General features: G+C 40.8%; 1 protein-coding gene across 7 annotated transcripts in view; it reads left to right on the plus strand.

Moving 5' to 3' along the window:
- LOC147320557 (neurexin-2-like) overlaps positions 1–20,576 on the plus strand; it is a 133,301-nt gene that overhangs the window by 16,282 nt on the left and 96,443 nt on the right. For 5 of the 7 annotated variants that reach the window (XM_086308661.1, XM_086308656.1, XM_086308655.1 and 2 more), the window contains 4 exons: positions 8,821–9,911; positions 10,901–10,921; positions 16,448–16,477; positions 16,717–16,728. In XM_086308661.1, the coding sequence (XP_086164787.1) occupies positions 9,212–9,911; positions 10,901–10,921; positions 16,448–16,477; positions 16,717–16,728 (763 nt within the window). In that variant the 5' untranslated portion in view covers positions 8,821–9,211. The remainder of the gene's footprint in view (positions 1–8,820; positions 9,912–10,900; positions 10,922–16,447; positions 16,478–16,716; positions 16,729–20,576) is intronic. The other 2 variants (XM_086308658.1, XM_086308659.1) reach the window with 2 other exon arrangements.

Consider the following 20,576-nt stretch of genomic DNA (forward strand, 5'->3'; position numbering starts at 1 on the left):
ATTCAAGCAAAAAACAGACAGCTTACTCAATGTGATGAATCAGTGTTGTGTCCACACATAACAGACACCCGAAGAACCAACTTTAAATTGTATCTTTACAATTTGTTTCTAGCAGCCTGTCACAAACACACATCATTTGTTCCTTTTTCTTTAGTTGTATAGAAACGTAGTTGTATGGAACGATAACACAGTTTGACAAGCATAAAACAGTATTTTTGCACCAACAAGGTGATTCCCAAAGAGCTGTTAGCCAAAACCTGGCATATCTCATCATTGAGTGCAGTGTGTTTTTAACAAATGCAAGAAAAATGGAAAAATGGACAGTTGGAGGATAAAAGATGAAGTGAAAGGCCTCAAAAACCGTCTGCAATGGTGCAATATCTAAAAGTCATGTCCTTAAGAAATAGGGAAAATATCCAGCAAAGACCTTAAAGATGCATCTGGCCCTTCAGTTGATCCATCTGCTGTTCCCTAAAGCCTCATCAGAAATGGTCTCAGTGGAAGGGTGGCTGTCAAGAAGCCATTCTTAAGGAAGGGAAACAGGGAGAAAAGACTGGAGTATGCCAAACCTGAACAGGTTTTATTTGGTGATGAATCCAAATTTGAATGTTTTAGTTCAAATTGTCATCAGGAGAGAATGTTCAACAATGTGTATTTATAGCCTGTAACAGTGCGGGGGCTCTGTCATAGATGATGGCTACATTTTCAGCCACTGGTGCTGGAATTTTTGTCAAAATTGATGGAATTATGAGCATATAAAAGTATTATCAGATTATGATCCATAATGCATTACCATCTGGAAAGCTGACTGGCAACAGCTTTATTTTTTAGCATAACATTGGCAGTGTGCAGTGAAATCATACCTGGGTATAAAAAAACAACCCATAGTGGAACACTATCAGGCATGGCATGGCCTCGCCAGAGCCCAGAACTCAGCGTTATTGAAGCAGATCATCTCGACAGAGAACAGAACAAAAAGGCAGGCTACATCCAAACAAGAGCTTTGAATATCTTTCAAGAAGCCCGGAGAATTATTCCTGAAGACTAATAAATGAGGGAACTTGCCTTATAAAGGCGGTCAACCTTACTAGCATTGTAGAAACTTTGTTTTTGCCTTTTCTGTTATATTTCTATTTATTTCGTTTAAAGAGATAGCTGTCCTTTTCCAGGCACAATATAAAGAAATGAGGGGTGGCTCAAGACTTTTGCACAGTACTTCAGAGTAACTCCAAATAACCCCCATCACCCTAATAGAGACTATTTCTAGAATGGAATCTTACATCAACATAAATACTTAATGAGATATTTGCAATTCACTTTGGTAATTAATATCCGAATTTATGCCTAATTTTGCTTCCAGCATCACTCAGAGGATTACAGAGGTGTAGTAGGAAGTCAATATTTGCCAGAGTGCTTTCACTAGGTGCACAGACCCATGCCACAAGTAGATTGGGCATGCATATTGAGTGCAGTTTTCCTTACATTTGCTTCTATAGGCCTATTGGAATTGTTTTCATAGTCTAGCAGGCTCCATTTGGAGAATGGCTGAATATTCAACCTCCACTGCTCGTCTAATAGAAAAAAATGATGGATGAAAAGAGAGAGCTAAACAGCTGGAGAAAAATAACCATGTGGTACATTAGGTGCAAATGCAGGACTCATTGTCATTGTAACCCAAGAACCTGCTCGGATAAATTCTAGATAAGAGGAATAATTTCAGAAACATTTGCAGTTCACTGAAGCGTGAAAAAGAAACCAATCACTGCAACAGAGGCATACTTGAAGACAAGAAGACCTTGAGCTCCGTCTAAATGCCTCAGTGACAAGCAAACACAGACTCCATGTATGATTAAATGAAACATACCATGCAACAGAATATCAGGCTCACTTTTTTGCAATCTCTTGCAGGTTATTCTTAAGCATTTTCCTTTTGGTAACTTCGCAGTCGAACTCCTGTTTTGCTCTTTCACCTGCTTATTCGGTTTATCCAGATTCAAAAAAATTGCTTTAAGCTCACCGCTGTGTTCGCTGCCATAATACTGAGTATCACTATGATCCCTCCTGTTTGGTGTCAGCTGTGGAGTCAAGAAAAACAGTTCAGTCCTATCCCTAGCAAGCGTGTGTGTGTGTGTGTGTGTGTGTGTGTGTGTGTGTGTGTGTGTGTGTGTGTGTGTGTGTGTGTGTGTGTGTGTGTGTGTGTGTGAAATCTGTTCACGTTCAGGCAGTAATTGCTGAACCTGTAGCCTCTCTGACCACTTCTCTGTCCTTCCCCAGGGTATCAGGTTGACTTTTACTACCAGCAAGTCATTCATGCTGAATTTCTTTAGCAGTGCAGTGCTGGTTGTGACCCTGATGTGATCCCAAATGTTCCATTTAAGAGAATACAGTATCTAATCTGTTAGGAAGAGGAAGTTGGATTGGAGGTTTTATGTGGCAACCCCATTACTCTCATTTTTTAATGATCAGTGCCAGTGGCTTGTGATTATAGACTAGGATACCAGCAGCAGTGACATTCCACATAAGTCATTTGGTAACTCATCTTTATTCTCACCATAGGGATCATAAGGCTAGACCACAAAACAAAAGTGTTGAATATCATCCTTATAATGTATACAAATGTCTATTGTAACAATTACTGAGCCAATTACATGAGATTGATACTGGATCCCTCCTTTCTTTCCATTTTTTTTTCTTTGCTTCTTTTTTCTTCTTTCTCCCAACTAAACAAATTTTCTGTCTGCTGAATGGAAATGTAATACTCTTATTTTCACAGGCCACTTTGGTATTATTTTTTCTGTACTCTGCATCAACTCTTGAGTCATCGCCACATCTCTCACATTTTTACCTGTTACCTGTTATGTTTATATTTATTCGGATGCTTCGTGGTCGCCTCGCTTCCTCCTTTTTCTGCTTTAGCAGAGGAAGCCTTTTTTATATTTTGAATTGGTGCTTTTTTTAAATTTTATTGCCACTCACCCACTCACAATTTGTCTGTCCTAAGCACGCACGCACACACATTCTTTTCATATCTTAGTGAAGACATCTAATTGACATCATGCTTACCCTAATCCTAACCGTCAAGAATGAATGCCTAACCCTAACCCTCAGCCTAAATCTAACCATAACCTAATTGTAACCCTGACGCTAAAACCACATTTTGAGCCTCAAAAATGCCTTCAAACTCGAGGGGATGGGCATTTTGTCCCCATAAGTCACTGGTGGTCCCTACAAGTATAGTGGCATGCCAATTTTCTGTCCTCACAAAGATGTCTACGTACACACACGCACACATACATGCATTCAAACCTCCTGACATAAGCTGGTGTGCTGTATTTGTCATGTTTGTTGCATATTTGTGTCCTTGATGCATTTCTGCAGTGTATGTCTGAACTATGTGTTGCAAGAAAAGAAGAAAAACCAGCAGATGTTAAAAAATAACTATTAATTTGTGGGCTGTGTTGTAATAATTTACATTTTATCCATAAGATTTTTGAACAATGTTTACTTTTAAGTACGTTCATTAGCACCAGCTGTGTAGGCTGGAGTAAAACATGGTGCATTTGTAATGTGTCTCGTCCACCCACTTCCCACAATGATTGACCAGCTGTGCGCCTCTTACTGGAGAAAGAGGTCGGGGTATGAACTTCTATCTCAAGCTGTGTTTTACTCGGGAGAGATTGTCTGAAAATGTGCAGCTTTATTCCCCATCTCCACTGTCTACAGCAGTTGGCTTTTCTCCCCAAATTTGTGTGTGGTGATTTGGAAAAGCTATCAACACACTGAATATTCATTAAGGTTGAACTTTAGTTCATTTTTTTATTTAATTCACAAACAAAAACTTTATGACCAAGGCTTTAGTCATAGAGATTGTCATATAACCTTCAGTCTACCTGGAATGTCTGATGCAAAGTAAATAGTTCTGTGATTGTATATCTGTGGTAGTTTATAAAGTGAGCATTATTTTAGGTCACTTTTACACCTATTGTTGGTTTTCTCTGGTCGGAATTAGTTGACGAGTTTGTAAATTTGTAGCTTTTTCCTGTGGTTTGGTTTGTGAACTCCAAAGGGCGGGAGCAACAAAAGTAAATAGATGAAGAAGGTGCTGCATTCTGGATTATTGGAAAACAGAATTTACGTTAATTTCACGGCTAGTTGCTGGGCCTTTCCACATCTATAGTACTTTCCCACAATTAGAATAGAAGCGTACGTGGCTACGGGATGTTTTTAGCTCAGACTTGTAACGTGTGCCTGGTAGTTCGTTCAGATGTGAATCAAATCACATTCAAACCATAAATGGACTGCTCTGGAGTTTGTTTGGAACCGTACCAACACCACCTCCTCCAAAGGGTCTTGGTGTGGTTGTTTTGGTCCGAGTGCAAAGACTGTGTTCAAACAAACCACAAACAAACCACACCAAGGGGGGAAATTAACCAGATTTCCATTTAAATGGACTATACAACTGTAGGTGTGAAACTTGAGAAAACAAACCAGAATTCTTGAAGATGATATATGTAAGGATAAAAAAAATTGTGTACTAGTAGTTTCATGTACACTCACCGACTAGTTTAGGTACACCTTGCTCGTTCTAGGTGTGACACTATTTTCCCTTCCGAACTGCTTTAATTCCTCATACCACAGATTCAACAAGGTGCCGGAAACATTCCTCAGAGATTTTGGTCCACATTGACATAATAGCATCACACTGTGGTTGCAGATTTATCAGCTGCACATCCATGTTTTGAGCTTTGTGACATGGTGTATTATCCTGCTGGAAGTAGACATGAAAAGATGGCTACACTGTTGTCATAAAGGGACGGACAGCAACAGTACTCGGGTTGGCTGTGGTATTCAGACTCAGGTGGTACAAAGGGGCCCACAATGTGCCCATCTGCTTCATGGTTCAATGTGTTCTTCTGCATAGATTGGTTGTAACGAGTGGATCTGAGTTACTGTTGCCTTTCTATACCCTCCAAGCAGTTTGCTGTGTGACCTCTGGCATCCAAAACGCATTTTCTCATGCTTCAAAAATGCTCTTTTCTGGACCTTTCTCTGTAAACCCTAGAGATGGTTGTGTGGGAAAATCCCAGTAGATCAGCACTTTCTGAAATACTCAGACTAGCCCATCTGGCACCAACAGCCATGCCCTGTTCAAAGTCACTAGAATGACATTTTTCCCCATTCCGATGCTCGGTTTGAACATCAGCAGGTCATCTGCCTGAAGGCATTGGGTTTACGTCATGTGACTGGCTGATTAGAGATTTGTGTAAACAAGCAGCTGAACAGGTATACTTAATAAGGTGGCCAGTGAGTGTATTTAACTGATACGATTATGTATGATGATCAAAAGCAAACAGTACAGCAGTGTCTCTTTGCCGTTGTATTGATAATAAAATGTCAGTGATGTTTGGTGGCGTTTCACTTCACCATAGCAATATACTGCATCATGTTAGATGTATGCATGTAAGAATTATGCTGTATGCGTCCTACTTTTATGGTATCACTACTTATTCAATGTTTTTTTATAGACAGAAAAGTATGACAGCAAAATAATTTTAGTTGTCAGAAAAAAGAACAACAAGAGCTCAAAAATTTAGGGCAGGTGAAAAGAAAGGCTATTGTTTTCTGCCATGTGAACCAGTGACAGTGCAGACAGACCTTGGTAGATTCCATGTACCAGTCTTCTTCCAGTGGTGGAAGAGAGAAGTGTATAATGTATCTGGTTTTGCCATCAAATTGGCTCGGGGCACCACTAAACGAGATTAATTGAGCACCCCGAGTGGCTCCCAGACCAGATTCTGACCCTGATGGGTAATTGGCCTGTTGCTTTTAATGAAGAAAGTGCATGTTACCCAGTGAGGAAAGCCATTAAAATTTACAAGCTTAACTGTAAGCACCTTGCTTAGACATTGAGACGTCGTTATTTTGTGATCAATAGTGAGGCCTATTTGAACAGGGAGTAGCTGACCTAGGTCCAAACACACACACACACACACACACACACACACACACACACACACACACACACATGCATTGAGGACTCTAATTTGTGTTCTGAAGCATGTAATTCATTGAACTGTTATTGTGTTTTGTTTTTTAAAGTCAGCAATAAATCGGTGATATCATTCAGTAAGATCAAAATCTTCACAGAAAGAAAATTAGAGGAAGTAGAACAGGTCGTTTACTAATCAGAAGGTTTCTGATTCAATTCCTGGATCTTCTACTCTACATGTTAAAGTATTCGTGGGCACAATGAGTCGCCCCTAAACCATCAACTTGTGTATAATGGTTAAAGTGTTCTGACTGCTCAGATAGTATGTTAAAGCGCTATGTAAGTCCATTTATCACAGCGTTTGGGCTGAATTGAGTTTTTTAAAGCACTGTGATGCTTCTTTTTTTATTTTCATGTTAGTAGGAGTTTGAAATTAACAGTATCCATGACAAGACTTACTTATACCCAAGATTTGTGCTGAATCAGCTTAAATATTTTTTCCAACAAGTGCAACAAAATTACATTTCTTGACTAGTCCCTCCAGGAAATAAGGATTTGCATGTTTCATCCACCCTGTCTCTGTTGGCTTAATGCTGCTTCAGAAATGTTGAGTGTTGGTAAGATTGTTGAGAGCAAAGGGTGTGGGTTAACGGGACACACAGCTCAGATACGCGTACAGAAGGATGCATTTGGCATAACCAGTGCACTTAAAAGTGTGATTATTTGAGAAATGATGTTTCATATAGATGTCATTAACTGTTTGAAGTTAGGTTTATATTCAAATGTCAGCTCATCCTCTTTTAACTTTGAGAACTCATGCTTAAATTCAGCCAGTCAAACTGTGCACTTGTCATACGCTATAATATGAAATTTCTCCTGCTCAAGATTTATTTATACTACCTGCCCACACATTGTAGTGATATCTTAGAGTGAAAATGGCTCGTAATGAGTATACAGGACTTGCAGCACAACACTTATGTGCACGATGTCTTTTAGTAGCACATACCTTCTTGTTACTTTGTGTCTCAAAATACTAATATGTTTTTTTTAAAACATCAAAGCAAGCTAGTGTTGACCGCATATATACAGCCTGTGAAGCATCTGACACGCCATACCTGACCCTGGCAAATTGCAATTCATCTTGTGAGGAGGGTGTCAGTTTTTATGACCTTCCTATTCCCATGATAAACCCGTCTATCAGAAGGATATTCTTCCAGCCTGAAGCCTTCTCATGCTTTAGGGAAAAACTTTGATTTATTTGCTGTAATGCACTCTTTCTTGCAACATCTACCTTTAGCAGATATAGCTAACTGTAGCAGTCCCTCATCTGCAGGATACCCAGTAGAGGCTGTAATTCCCAGCAGACTCAAACACACATTATATTTCTCTCTGTGACAGAGATGAAATTGGGCCAAACTTGCGTGAAATGCTTCTACTCCTGGTGGAGAAACATCCTTAAATGAGAAAAAACTCAATTTGACACAACAAAGATTATTTCCTCTTTCAGACAAATTAGCTATTTTATGTTTTATTGTAAAGCCCGGGAGCTGTAACTGTGGAAATTATTGACAGCAGGCTGTTTTTATTGGAGACTGACTCATTAGATCTGACTGGATCAGTACAGTACCTCCATTTCTTTGTGTTTTTTTCCCTCTTCTTGAGATGGGGTGACTTTGGGACATTTTTTGAATTTTAAGCGCAGACATCTCAACATTCACTCAACACCCTCCTTTTCAAAATCAAACATATAGTGAGTTTCATCAGACGCGCGCTATGTGACGTGCAGTATAAGCATCCTTCAGATCTACTGTCGCTCAACGCTTTTACTCAAACTGGTTGTAATTGATTGTAGCTGCTGATTGTGGTTTTGATCACTTAATTGAATCACATAGTGCTATTGCGCTTTTATGTGTTTTTAATAGATTTTGTGTAGCCGTGGAGTTCTTTGGCACAAAGAAACAAGCTGCAACAGGCTGAAGCTGTACTTGTCTGTATTCATTATTATTGGCTTTGTTCTCTGCAGGGTAATGAAAATATAAATAAACACTACCCTCGTTGTTTAAATAAATTTTTTGCCACTTGGAATATGTCTAATTTCCTAAGAAATAATTTTATCCTGCTTGACACCAAACTGAACGGTCTTAGTGAGTCATTGCAGGCTCCGAGTACAGCTGACGACTGGTACATAACTTTGTTTGTGTCCCTAGCCCTGAGAGGCACACCCTCTTTTGTTATCACAAAGTATTGAATTTTGCTGTTTGCTTGTTTGTTTCGAACATAGACCCTGTCCTTTTCAGCACTCTCCAGCCTCTAGCCTGCATGTATTTTTTAGCTGTAACGTCTTAGCTTGAGTCTAGGGACTGCAGAAGGCTTTAGGGGCTCAACATCACTGAAGTTACCGAGGCCATGGATTGTGCTGGAACATCTGTGCGGGGGGGGGGCTTATAAGTTGTTTTTTTCCCACCAGCTTATTGGAAATCAACACAGGTCTCAGAAAACTAGTGAGACCCTCAGTTTCCCTTTCTGCCCAAAAGCTAAGGAATAAGGTGGGGTGCCAGGATTAGGGCTATATGCTAAAGCCATGTGTTGAGGGCCTTTTGCTGGAATCTCTAGGCTGTAGATGGTGAAAGTGACCTGTGATCATGTGAACCAGAGCTAAAGGCAGGCATTTCAGTTCTTCGTAACACTGACAATTCTCTCTTGCTTTCATCTCCATGTTCCCCTTCTTGATGCTTCATTATCTTTGGTAATTGATTTGCCACGTGATTCATAATGACTGTGCTGTGCAGTATTTCCAATTATTCATTGCACGCTCTTCTTTCATGTCTTAGGATGTTGGGATGCTGAGGAGAATGGAGGCTGTACCTAGGCCGCGTGCCTAGCTAACCCATGAAGAACTGACAGGAACAGTGCTGGATGGAGGCCAAGACACTGGATGGCGAAGACGAGGAATCACGCAGTGCTGTTTGTTCTCTTTCTCAGCCAATCCAAAGTAGATGCAAAGTGTTCTGTAATGTGCCTCGGCTGTTCACTCTGTCACGAGTCACCCAAGGAGAGATGGCAAAAAGAATCAGGATAGACAGTCAAGGCTAAAGAAACTCTTATTTCTGCAAACTGTAGGGTTATAAAACAATTCTAGATATATAGATAGCTTTTCCTCACAGCTGTCTGTTGGATTCATTGGAACTAGAGGCCTACACTAGATAATAGATAGTCAGCATCATGTGCAGCAGTAAAGGAGCAGCTTCCTGGTTGTTGTTAGCTGGATTGGTGCTAACAGGAATAGCTTTGGAATATGAGGGGGTTCCTGGTCAGTGGACACGTTATGGCCAGTGGGATGCTAAGACAACAGGTGAGCTGAGCTTTATTCTCAAAACCAACATCAGCAAAGCCCTGGTGCTCTATCTCGATGACGGGGGAAACTGTGACTTCCTGGAGCTTCTCATTGCGGACGGGAGGCTTCAGTTGCGGTTTACCATTCATTGCGCAGAACCCGCCTCCCTGCACACGGAGACCCACATCAACGACCAGCGCTGGCACAGAGTCCTTCTCACTCGTAATTACAGAGAGACCAAGCTGGTGGTGGACAACGAGGAGAAAGCGACTGAGGTGAAGTCCAAGAGAAAAGAGATGGCAGTGGATAGCGACCTCTACGTAGGGGGAATCTCACCTGACGTGCGCCTCTCAGCCCTGACTTCCAGCACTGTCAAATATGAGGCACCCTTCCAGGGCTTTATTGCCAATTTGAAACTAGGAGAAGCGCTACCAATACTGATGGATGGTCAAGCTGTCCATAATGATCTGGAGTATATATGTGACACACATTCTCCATGCAGCAACAAAGGCCTGTGCTCCATCGACCAGGGAGAGGTTTTCTGCGACTGTATCAGTACTGGCTACAGGGGAAGGTACTGCCAAGAAGGTGAGAAAAATACCATGTGTTTCCATGACTTAAAGGCAGTAAGATTTTATTTAAATTGTGCTTCTTTTGGATTAAAAAAGGGATTGTCTGACTAAGGCAGACACAGTTATAAGGGTAAATGATAAAAGTCAAAATACAGTGTGACAACACCACAAGCATGAAAGTTACAAAGTCAGCAATTAGAACTATGAGCTGTTCAGCGATGTCTAAAGTATAAATAGTTCACATATTTTCACATACCTTCCAGATATACAGTGCATACCTTCACTGAGCTCCTGAGGATAATCAATAAAGCCCACTTAACCGCAATCCAGGCCAGAGTACACTACAGCACCGCTTAGAAGCCGCTCGCCTGCGTGAGCTCAGCTCTCTCAGCAGTTATCTTCACAAGTCAAAGGATAACAGCTTTCTAATGTGATAGCTGTTTGCATGTTTTCAACACTGGCACGTTGAATGGGCCACCAAATGGAGCCCCTTTTCTTATTTTGGAAAATCTGCTTAAAATAAAAGGAGAAAAGAAGTGTTTTAAAGGAGCTTAGACACTTCTCGTTACCTAAGGTATAAAGATCAGAAAATGGTAGTGATTAAAATCTTTTCCACTTTGCAAAAACACATTAGGGTCCCTCTTATAAATGCTACTCGTGACTGTTTGCTTAGCTCAGAAGCTTCGCAGCCTTCTTCCAAGAGTCCATGCGATGTCCTTAGTGGCTAAAACGAATCCTGGCATCTATATCTGAGATCACGCATATGGGACATTATCCATCACAGATGTGATACAATACTATCATTATACCGAGCGAACAAATTACCGACTTTCAAGGCTCTGGGTAAATCATGTGTCACCAGCATGCATGCTGTGACATAAAGAAGAAGCTCGAGGAAGGCATGGCATACCCATCAATGTTTGATGAGATGCAGATAGTAATCTGGCTGTGGATTAATTCTTCATATCGAGATTAAACATGTCTGTCTTTCATTCACTCCTGCAGCTGTCCAGAGAGAAGTAGAAGGTAAGACAATGCATTGTTATATAATGAGCATAATGATGAGCATAATTTGTTTGCTGTGATGCTCTTATTTGCAGAGGCTATTACCGCAGCATGAGAGTGTGTTTCGGTTATTATCAGGTTGTTATTGTCAGTTTGGACTGCAGTTCTGACATCCTACAAATTAAGCTGAACGGAGATATACTATCACTGGTCACAAGGTCACTGATGAAAAAGGGCCTAATGTGCGGAATGCTCATTGTATATATAATCACTGTGCTCAAGGTGACTAGAAAGGTCCGCCGAGTACGTGGGTGTCACACAATAGGGGTTGCATTTATATACTGCATCACAGAGAAAGCAACTGTACAGAAATGCTTTGCTTTAATATTTATACATTCTATGTTTTCCTCTCCTGGCAGTGCATATATATCTCAAGAAAGCTGCTCTGAGGTTTATTAAGTCTTATATGCCATATATCTCTAAGGTAAATAAGTGTGTTTATCTCTAAAATGATGCCATTTTAGAGTTGAATGTACTCTGGCGCTGATCGCCACGCCCTTAACGTTAATACATTTTGATAATGCTTGAAATGTATTTTTTGCATAGGTGCCTTTTTTTCTTAGAAGAGACACTTGTCTCTGAATTGCCAGCATTTTCAGTCACCGTAATCAAACAGGACTGATTTCTAATGAGGTGCACATGCTGAACGGAAATGAGGATTGAGAGCCGCTAGGAAGATTTGTTTAGTTGGCATCCGAGTGAGACATCCATCTCCCCGGTAGGAACTGCTGGTTCTGGTGAAAGGACAGTCCAACAGACTCAGGACACCAGCACAAGGTGTGCCGGACTGTTGCACATGATAAATCAGTGTTACCGACTCGAGATGTGCACCTGTACACACCTACTCTCTCAAGTCCTGCTTGCGGCGCTTACATTCGGAGATAAAAATGACATTTTCTTCATCTGCAGTCTTCTCATACGCCTGTGTTGATTAAATATACATGGTGTATCTGGGTATATTATTAGATGCAGTATTTATATGATACATGATTTGTTACTGATTCTCTCAGTGCAGGATTTCAAACTTATGCGGCTCTTGGTTTGTACTTTTCACCAACAGTTAAAACAGGATTCATCGCTGCACAATTTGCAGAAGCGAGCATTAATCATTGTTAATATTAGCAAAGATGGCATAGCTCTGCTCACAGCAAGCAGGCACGCATTATTAAATGACATGCTGCAAAGAGAGCACATCAGAGTGTTTATTGGATTAAAGCTTGACATGGAGACAATCCCCAAATGCAGAATGCATGAAAACAACAATGACGGGGGGAAGAAAAGAAATACTGACCAGATGCTTTTTTAAAAATTTCCTTCATATCACTCATACACTATTCTGCAGCAAATCTCTACCCTGCTGGCCTTGCATCAACAGAAATAGACTAATCTATGCATTATCTAAATTGCCTTCCCCCTACCCCAGAGATGACAAAAATGGTACGCTACATGCTATATTTGGTCTTGGCTGTGTTTTAACTGGTGCAGGAATTAGCCTTATTTGTGTGAGGAATGCTTTAAGCCAGCAAAAATCTTTTGGCACAGCAGGTGAGTCGTCCGAGTTGTTCATCTACAGTATGCTGCACGTGGGCCTCCCATCGATCCGTGCGGACAAAGGCCATAGTGGGGCATGCTTAGATGCCAAGAGAGTGCAGCATCCCAAAAAAAAAATCAGGTCTGTGAACAAGAGATAAGAATAGCCACCTCACAAGGTGCAGCGAAATCAGTCAAACATATAGGGGAACCTTACGCAACACGCACTGCCATGTGCAAACACACTATCATTGTGTTATTTCCTCTTCAGATTTTCAGTTGTAAGCACAGAGTAATGACGCACTGAGAGCTTCTGGGATGATAAGGCAAGCGTCAAAATCTTCGAAAGAAAGGACACGAGCGGTCCTGGTGGGTTTTGCATCTCTTCAGCAGCACTGACCTTGGTCTAATCCCTCATTACAACAGGCTTCATAATGCTGTACTTTTCATGCAAAAACAAATTTAGCAAATGCTAATCCTCGTGAAATGGTTCTTTCTTCGTAGTTGCTTGCTAATTAATGTCACAGTAATGACTGAGAGGTCCTTCAACATCTGCATTTGTTTTTTCATTATACTTCTTTAATTAAACTTACAAAGGTAGCCTTGCTTACCTTGTTAGAATCATTTCCAGAGTTAATCGCGTTATAAATGATTCAGAGAAATAAAACTATTATGTTTTTTGTTTTGTGTTTTTTTGGCAGTCCCACTAACATAAATTCAGCTCTTTTCATATGCTAAAATGTTTCAAAATCATGCTAGTTTCTCTCAGCCTTATATATTTAATATAAAACATATATATGTACATATTTAAATTATAATGTGCTTTTACAAGTGGGGAAAAAAAAAATCTATGAAAAGAATCCAGAGCTGAAGTGTTGGAGGAGGGGAGTGAGGGGAGTTAGCGGTCTAAAGGTCAGCAGCAGTGCACACGGAATAGCCTGTTAATACAACGTTTTCGGAAGCACCAGGCCTTCCTTCTGTAGCAGTGTTTGTTCGCATGTTTTTAGGTGCGCTCTTTAAACTTTTGCTGGGTATATTTGCACATGAAATCGCACAGGTCAAAAAACTTCACCTGCTCCAGGAATCTGTGGATTCAAAAACCCTCGTCATTCACCGACTGAATTACTTATTTTCAGCCAGCTCTAACTGGGATGTTGCCAGAGGTGCATTATTCTTGAGTGCTTGAAAACACAAAGAGTTGTTCTGCAGCAGCTTTCCTGGTTGTATGTTTTCAGTATCATAGATTTACTCGAGGTCAGGAGGTGCAGATGTTAAGGTGTGTGTAAGCACATAAAAAAAAAAACAACAAAAAAAAAAACGTGACTAGTAAACTATTGACGTAGAAAATCGCACGCTATTGTAGAGTATTGTGACCAATACCATCACATCACAAGGTAAATGAGTTGATTTCAGAGTACTTTTTACAACAGCAATAACAAAAAACTCCACCTTTTTTGTATAATGAGGCCAAGTTAAAAGTATCCTAATAGTAGCATTTTAATAAAGTGATATTCAGTCGCTTGGTTTCTTATTTTATAGCCTACTTTCCAGTGTATAGCTTACTGGTAGGAAGGATAGTTTATATCCATACAGGCTTTCCCTTCTAAAGGGTATTAGCCAGTTATCTCTGCATTTTCACACACTGAGATTTGGATGTAAGGCACAGCCAAGCAGGATGCACGTATTCGATGGGTGGCTGCCTTTGTACAAGGGAAGCAATGGCACCACTCCTAATCCCCTTATAACTCAACTCCTAGGAAATGCATATATTCTCAAAGATTATGATGTTGACTTGGGTATTTCTGTTCTGGTCAACAACATTCATTCATCTTACTCACGGGTGCGAGTCAGTTTTGCTTGACCCAGAGCTCAACAACAAGTAAGTGAGTCAAAATTTGCTTCCGTCAAAGCCTTTTTCCTCATCTTCATATAAGTGAAAGACAGATATTTGCCAGCTTTGGCTTTTCTACTGCATTTGCTTATTATTTGGATGAAGGGAACCTTATTCCTGTCCGTGAGGACCAAAGGCAAAAGCATGGAAAGAGGATTTTTATTCTTCCCGCTATGTAAGCCAGTGGTGGCTTACAACAACAGTGTCTTTGTTACAGTTAATGGCACTGTATGCAAGCCTCCTTTGTAGCCCCTTGAAGCTGATGCCGTGGCTCATCTATGCTGTGTGACGCTCATAGCAGAATGATAGGCAGAGGATAGAGGCAGACGGGATCTTAATCTAGTCACATCTTAGTACTGCTTTTGAGTATGAGATCACCTTAGGGGTGATGAGGGTAAGAAGAGGTGACATCATTTATGTATATGTACGTTGGCCTGTCATGTGCAGTGCACAGCCGCAGTGGGGGTGCACACAGCAGTGCTTTGTCTGCTCTGCAGACAGGGCTGCTGGTGAATCCTGTCTAAGCAGAGGCTCAGTCACTGGCTTTGCAGTGGCACACTGTATCAAAAGCCTACGTGTTGGCAGGCAAGGACCTTCCCAGGGGTAATCATGTCCATTCCACACCATGAGTTGCAGCATTAACAAGATTGTTGAGTGGGACATGCGACGAGATTTGTGCAAGAGCAACCTGCCCTCTTCATAAGGTTTTACCTAATGACTGAAATGGGGCTGGAATAGTGAGTAAGACTTGCTGTACAAGGGTCTTAGAGTGCTGATGCACTGATGAGAGGTGTTTGTGTCGGCTCACACAGTGGGGCTCATGTGCTCAGCAGAAGTGTTGCATTGTGTCAGCCCCAACTCTTTGATATCGGGAAAAGCAGGAGAGCTAGGCTACGCCATGCAATTTCTGCCTGACCTACTGAGATGTTTGTCTGTGTTTCGCTGTCAGTATATAGCACACGATGCATTGAGAGATTTAAGCTGGTTGAAACTGGATCAACCTTTGATGAGCAGTGCACGCAGGCTAACCTGCAGGATTTTGACTGCAGTGTCACTCACAACAAGCACGTGACACGAAAACAATGTTTGTTCTCAATATTTGCTTTTAGAAGGCATTTCCATGCAGTATTTATGAGTACTATAATATGATCTCATGAAGTAAACTAACTGTTAATCAGTGCAATTAGCTCATATGTTCAGCACAGTAGCCAGTGCATTCAGGCTAACCCCTTTGCCCTGCCATATGCCATAATATGGAGGCGTGATGTGGCATTTTTGTCTTTGGCTGACAAATTAGAAGATGGTTAATATTTAGTGAGGCTTTACCGGAGTGCAGCATTGCTTTTTTCTTTGGAATTAAAAGGTTACGTGTGACAGCCTTAGATGTATTGGTGTTTATATTATTACATTAGGGCACAGACTTCAGGCTCCACTGTCAAACCCCGCTGCATTAGATGGTAAATCGTGAGAATAAAAATATGAATGAGAGTCGCTAAAGATTTAAAGGATAGGGAATGGTGCTTCGTCTGTCCTTTTATGAAATGGTGCCATCTGAAAGGTTAAATAGGCTCATCTGGGTTGGCTGAGCACTTACATGCCAAATACTCGTGTGGAGAAGTGGAGATCAGGAGATAGAAAGATCACAGAAATCCATGAACTAGCATTACCGCGGGTGATTTCTTTCTTCTTCTTTTTTTTTTAAACATTTAGTCTTTACAGTCGAAGCAGTTTTATGTATAGCTGGTACATCTCAAACGCTGTCTGCATCAAATAAACATACAATATGTGTTCCATTAGAAAAAAGCATCTATGAGAGCAACTACCTGCGAGGGTTGCACCTGTCAAGATGTTTTTTTCTCTCCTTGCCTTCCCTTTCCTCCCTTGAGATGTTTGTCTGTTTTTAGTTTGATTTCCCCTTTATATTTTAATTTGAACTTTGACATCCGTACCTTCCCCAGGATGTCTGTCACAAACTGCAGTCCAACATTGTGACAATGCTTTTGTTCTCCCGAACCTCTTTATGAACTTCCTGTTTTCGTATCCTTTTTTCTGTTCTTTCCCTCAAGGTCTGGCGCACCTGATGTTAAACCGCCAAGGTATGGGGTCTATTGGTTTGCTTTTCCTTCCCAACCACCTGATCACATTTCCCTTCCCCTGAAATCATTTTAGTTAACTGTGCTGCACTAATATTTCCTCTCCTCTTTTGTCATATACTTGCCTATTCGTTTTTTGCTTCCTCTCATGTTATGCTCACTATTCATAACAATTTTTGTCCGTCAAACCCTTGTCCTGACCACTGACTGAGCTACTGGAACATCACCTTTGACCTCTGCAGTTATTCGCCAAGGTAATGCATTTATGCTCATTTGGTTTCATGGTGTTTTCAAAGGAAACAGGTGTCAGTAATAACAAAAAAATACATTTATATATATAAAGGTATCTCATCTTACAAATGTGAAGGTCTGCAGAGAAGGGAGTTTATCTATGTAGGTGTTTAGACAGACATATTATGTGAGGACTTAGTTTGCCTTTATTTTCATTCTTAAGGTTGTTGTGTGCATAATTGAATTTTCTTTCTGTTGCACTGATGTCTCAGACGTGTTATCACTGGGTTGTAGATCAGTGGGAGATTTTAAAACAAAACAAAACATTGTTGGAAGGTTGTGGGATTTTTTTTTCCTAATGGAGGATATTTTTTCAGGGAGAGGTACCACTGTGGTCCTCTGGTTGGAAAATAAAAAAAGCAGTAACATTGTGTCATGCCTATGTGAACAAATAACAATTATACCAGCTCATTTACAGGTGATGAAAATACTGAATATAATTGTATGATTTTAAAACTGAATTAAAATAAAGCGTAAAACATTTTCTGCAAGGCATACTTGGAATATAGGCACTTTGAAAAAGGGTGGATGTACTCTGCTGTGGTGAGGCTTTTGCATTTCCTCCACACGCTGTGAGATTTAGATAAACTTCATCATCCTGTCTCCATGGAGATCAGTGTTGTCTATAACGTACTTGGCTTTTCTGACCCCCTCATGTTGACCACACAGTATTTTCCACTGTCCCAGTTCCTCGGGAAAAATTGCTCATCTGACCAGAAAGAACAGTGGTGTCGGGTTATCATCGCAGCTTCTGTACTAATGATTTTTTATTTTCAACCCAATTATCCTTGATTATGAATAATGTGCAGCCGTGAACTGAAATAGCTGCGTATGTCATCTTTCACTCTCCCGCTCGGTGAAGATGGAATAAAAGAGGGTGTGGCAGCATCCGCATTTTGTCACGCATATGTGAACAAATAACAATTATACCAAGATCATTTACAGGAGATGAGAATGCTTCACAGAATGAGGTTTTTCACCATATATAAATGATGCAGATTGAAGCCGAGCATGACTGTGACATTACAGATTGGGGTCTAAATCTTTTTGGTAGCCACTAGTAGCAATTAGTCTTTATAAGACCAAAAACATAATGTTCAGTTTAAGCTTGTGCTGTAATCAATGGATATTCTGACAGAACAGTGTGGGTGAATATACTGTACGCCACTACGTCCTCAATCGTACAAAGATTAATCATCTCTGCTGTATTAGAAAAATGCTGTTATATAAAGCATATAGTACATCATACAGTAAGTGTGTCCTGAAGCCAACCACAGTGCGATTTGTCATGAAATGAAGCCTAAACGTAATTGTTCAATTTCACGCATTTAAATGAAGAAGAAGTTGGTAATTGATTGTGGAATCGAGATTTGCAGAAATAACCCTCAATGCTCAAGCAAAGCACAGTTACAGCTGCAACACAGAGCGCTGCACGTCTGACCTCATGGGATATACATGAGACATCAGCGCTTTATTCAACCATCTCATGTTATAACAAACATTTGTTATTAACTGTGTTCCACCTTCAGCCCCGGGGCGCATACTTGAGCGAGCGCTCTCAGACTTAGTCTCTATTTGTTTTGCCACAAATATGCAGACTTCTGGAAATTGAGAAGCGGCAGCTTGTGAATATTTCACTCCCACACTCCTTCGCCAGCGTGTGCACCCAGATGAGATTATTCAGGCACAGGTGTAGCTTGATGACCACCTACAGAGCTACACACCAGTGGTCAGCTGCTGCCCCACAGCCTGCTCGCACTCTGCCTGATAACCCAGTCCCCGCCTCTGAGCCGCAGACAAACGTTACCAGCTGCGTGAGTGGTGGAATTTGTCTAATAGTAACAGTCTTCTCACCTGGTGGCTGAACCCTTTTTCTCACCTCATGGTATGGCCATCAGGAGCTTATGTATAGCTCCCAGCAGCAGAATTATAAATAAATCTTACACTGACTGTCTTAGAGTTATCCGGTGTTATAGTAACATCCAGGATGCTTTCGCTCTCCATATTTTGTAGCTGCACGCTTCATTGGATTGGCCATGAGCAGTGTCCTTCTAGAAGGACTCGCTTGTATTTGTATCCTGAATTTAGAGGGAATTTATTTCAAAACCTTGGGCTGCAAGTAGATTGAATGGTGTATAGTAAGACGGGAGTGGGGGCAAGGTGGCGCGTGCCACAATGAGATGAGAAGCAGGAGAGGCATGTAGAGATTGTCGGTGCTGCTGTTATTTTCTGCTGAGACTCCTTTTTTCATTGATGTGTTTCCATTTACATCGAGACGTGGTTCAGCACAATGGTCTTATAGCTGAATCCAAGAGGGTGGACGGCCCATCCACCCCCTCACTCTCCGACGCCCCACCCTCGTATAGCTATAACATGCATAAAGTGCTAAACTGCTCCAGCAGCATCTTTTAGCTGGCGTACTGACTGCAGCTAGGATCTTTGACGATTTTTCTTCGGAGTTAGTGCCAAAGTCTGTCTGGTGTCAGACAAAACAAAGCTACTATTTCTTTTTTTCTTGTTCCTTTTTTCTTTTCTTTTTTTACAGAGTGGTAAACATTATTGCTGCAGACAGTAGGACACCTTCTAGGAGAGCTGAAAAGCAGAGCTATAGGCCGTCTACCCCTCCCATTTCAAGAAAGACCTTCAAGACAGATTCAGGGTCATGCTGGGGACATCTTCATCACAGAATGACAGGAAGCCTATTAGGCAGATTGCGTTCTGTAGAATGTGCACAGCTTAGATGCAAATCTTCTTGTCATTAAGGTTTATCTCTTATGATAAATCCTTCTGTATTTAGAATGAAAAATGACACAAAGGCACTTTTAGTTCAAGTGCTATAATTTCCCTGTAGTTGTAACTGTCACTATTGGCTCCACTTGGTTCTACTTTACACCTTAAACATCAGCCAAATGAGGAAGTTTGCATTCATGCTCCGCGCCAGTAGCTCAACGAGTAGCTGTGTGCTCAAGAGTTGAGCGACTACACTGCACAAACAATACAGACTAACAGGACTGCTCATCCTGCAGCCTTAAATTGGCCCCTGAGTACCAAAGCTGACATTTGCTGTGCAAACAAACAAGCATCAACTAAAGGGTCAGCTTATCCTTCTAGCTTGAAACAGCTTGCTTAGTAGCTCATAAAGAGCAAAGGACAGCAGCAGTACTATGTGTTGTAAAGTTGTTAGTGTTACTCCCTGTGTCAAAGCAAAACTTTGGTTCAATATCAGAAAAACTAAACTTAAAATTTGATGGTTAAAGGTTGTGCGTGCGCGGAAGGCCTTCGTGAATTATGAAGCGAAACAAAATTCAGTGATTCTTTCTAATTTCGTGTGCAGTAGGGCTGCCTGTGAGGTCGTGAATTGAGAAAAAAAATAAAAAAATAAAAAAACAAACTCAAAACTGTCACCTTGTGGAAGGTGTATTAGCAGCATAACTGTTGAATGAGCTGTAAGCTGTCAAGAATGATTTATTATTGACGTGCCGTGTGATGTTTGCCATCAAGGATACATTGATGGGGTTGCTTGAGAAAAATTGCTAACATGTGGAATTCTAAGAAACATTGACAAATACAAAAACAACATCTTTAATCAAGCTCCATCTGCTTCCCTCTGAACAGTTGGTGAAGTTCCCTTCTGTATATTTCACTGTGTGCATTACCTAGCGGACATTCCCTGGAATGTGAGTGTGAATTAAATGTTTAGCCAAGCCTTACACGTTGATATTGGCATTTTAAAAAAAAAAACCCCTGCTGAATAAAGGATAAAGCGGCTGTCGTTGTATAATAATTTTTTTTAGCAAATTCTTCTCAAATG

The sequence above is a fragment of the Aulonocara sp. 'chitande type north' Nkhata Bay genome, linkage group LG10 (assembly GCF_057382095.1).
Source record: "Aulonocara sp. 'chitande type north' Nkhata Bay isolate Kocher_YH1m ecotype deep benthic linkage group LG10, A_spYH_male_GT1.1, whole genome shotgun sequence".
NCBI classification, from domain to species: Eukaryota; Metazoa; Chordata; class Actinopteri; order Cichliformes; family Cichlidae; genus Aulonocara; species Aulonocara sp. 'chitande type north' Nkhata Bay.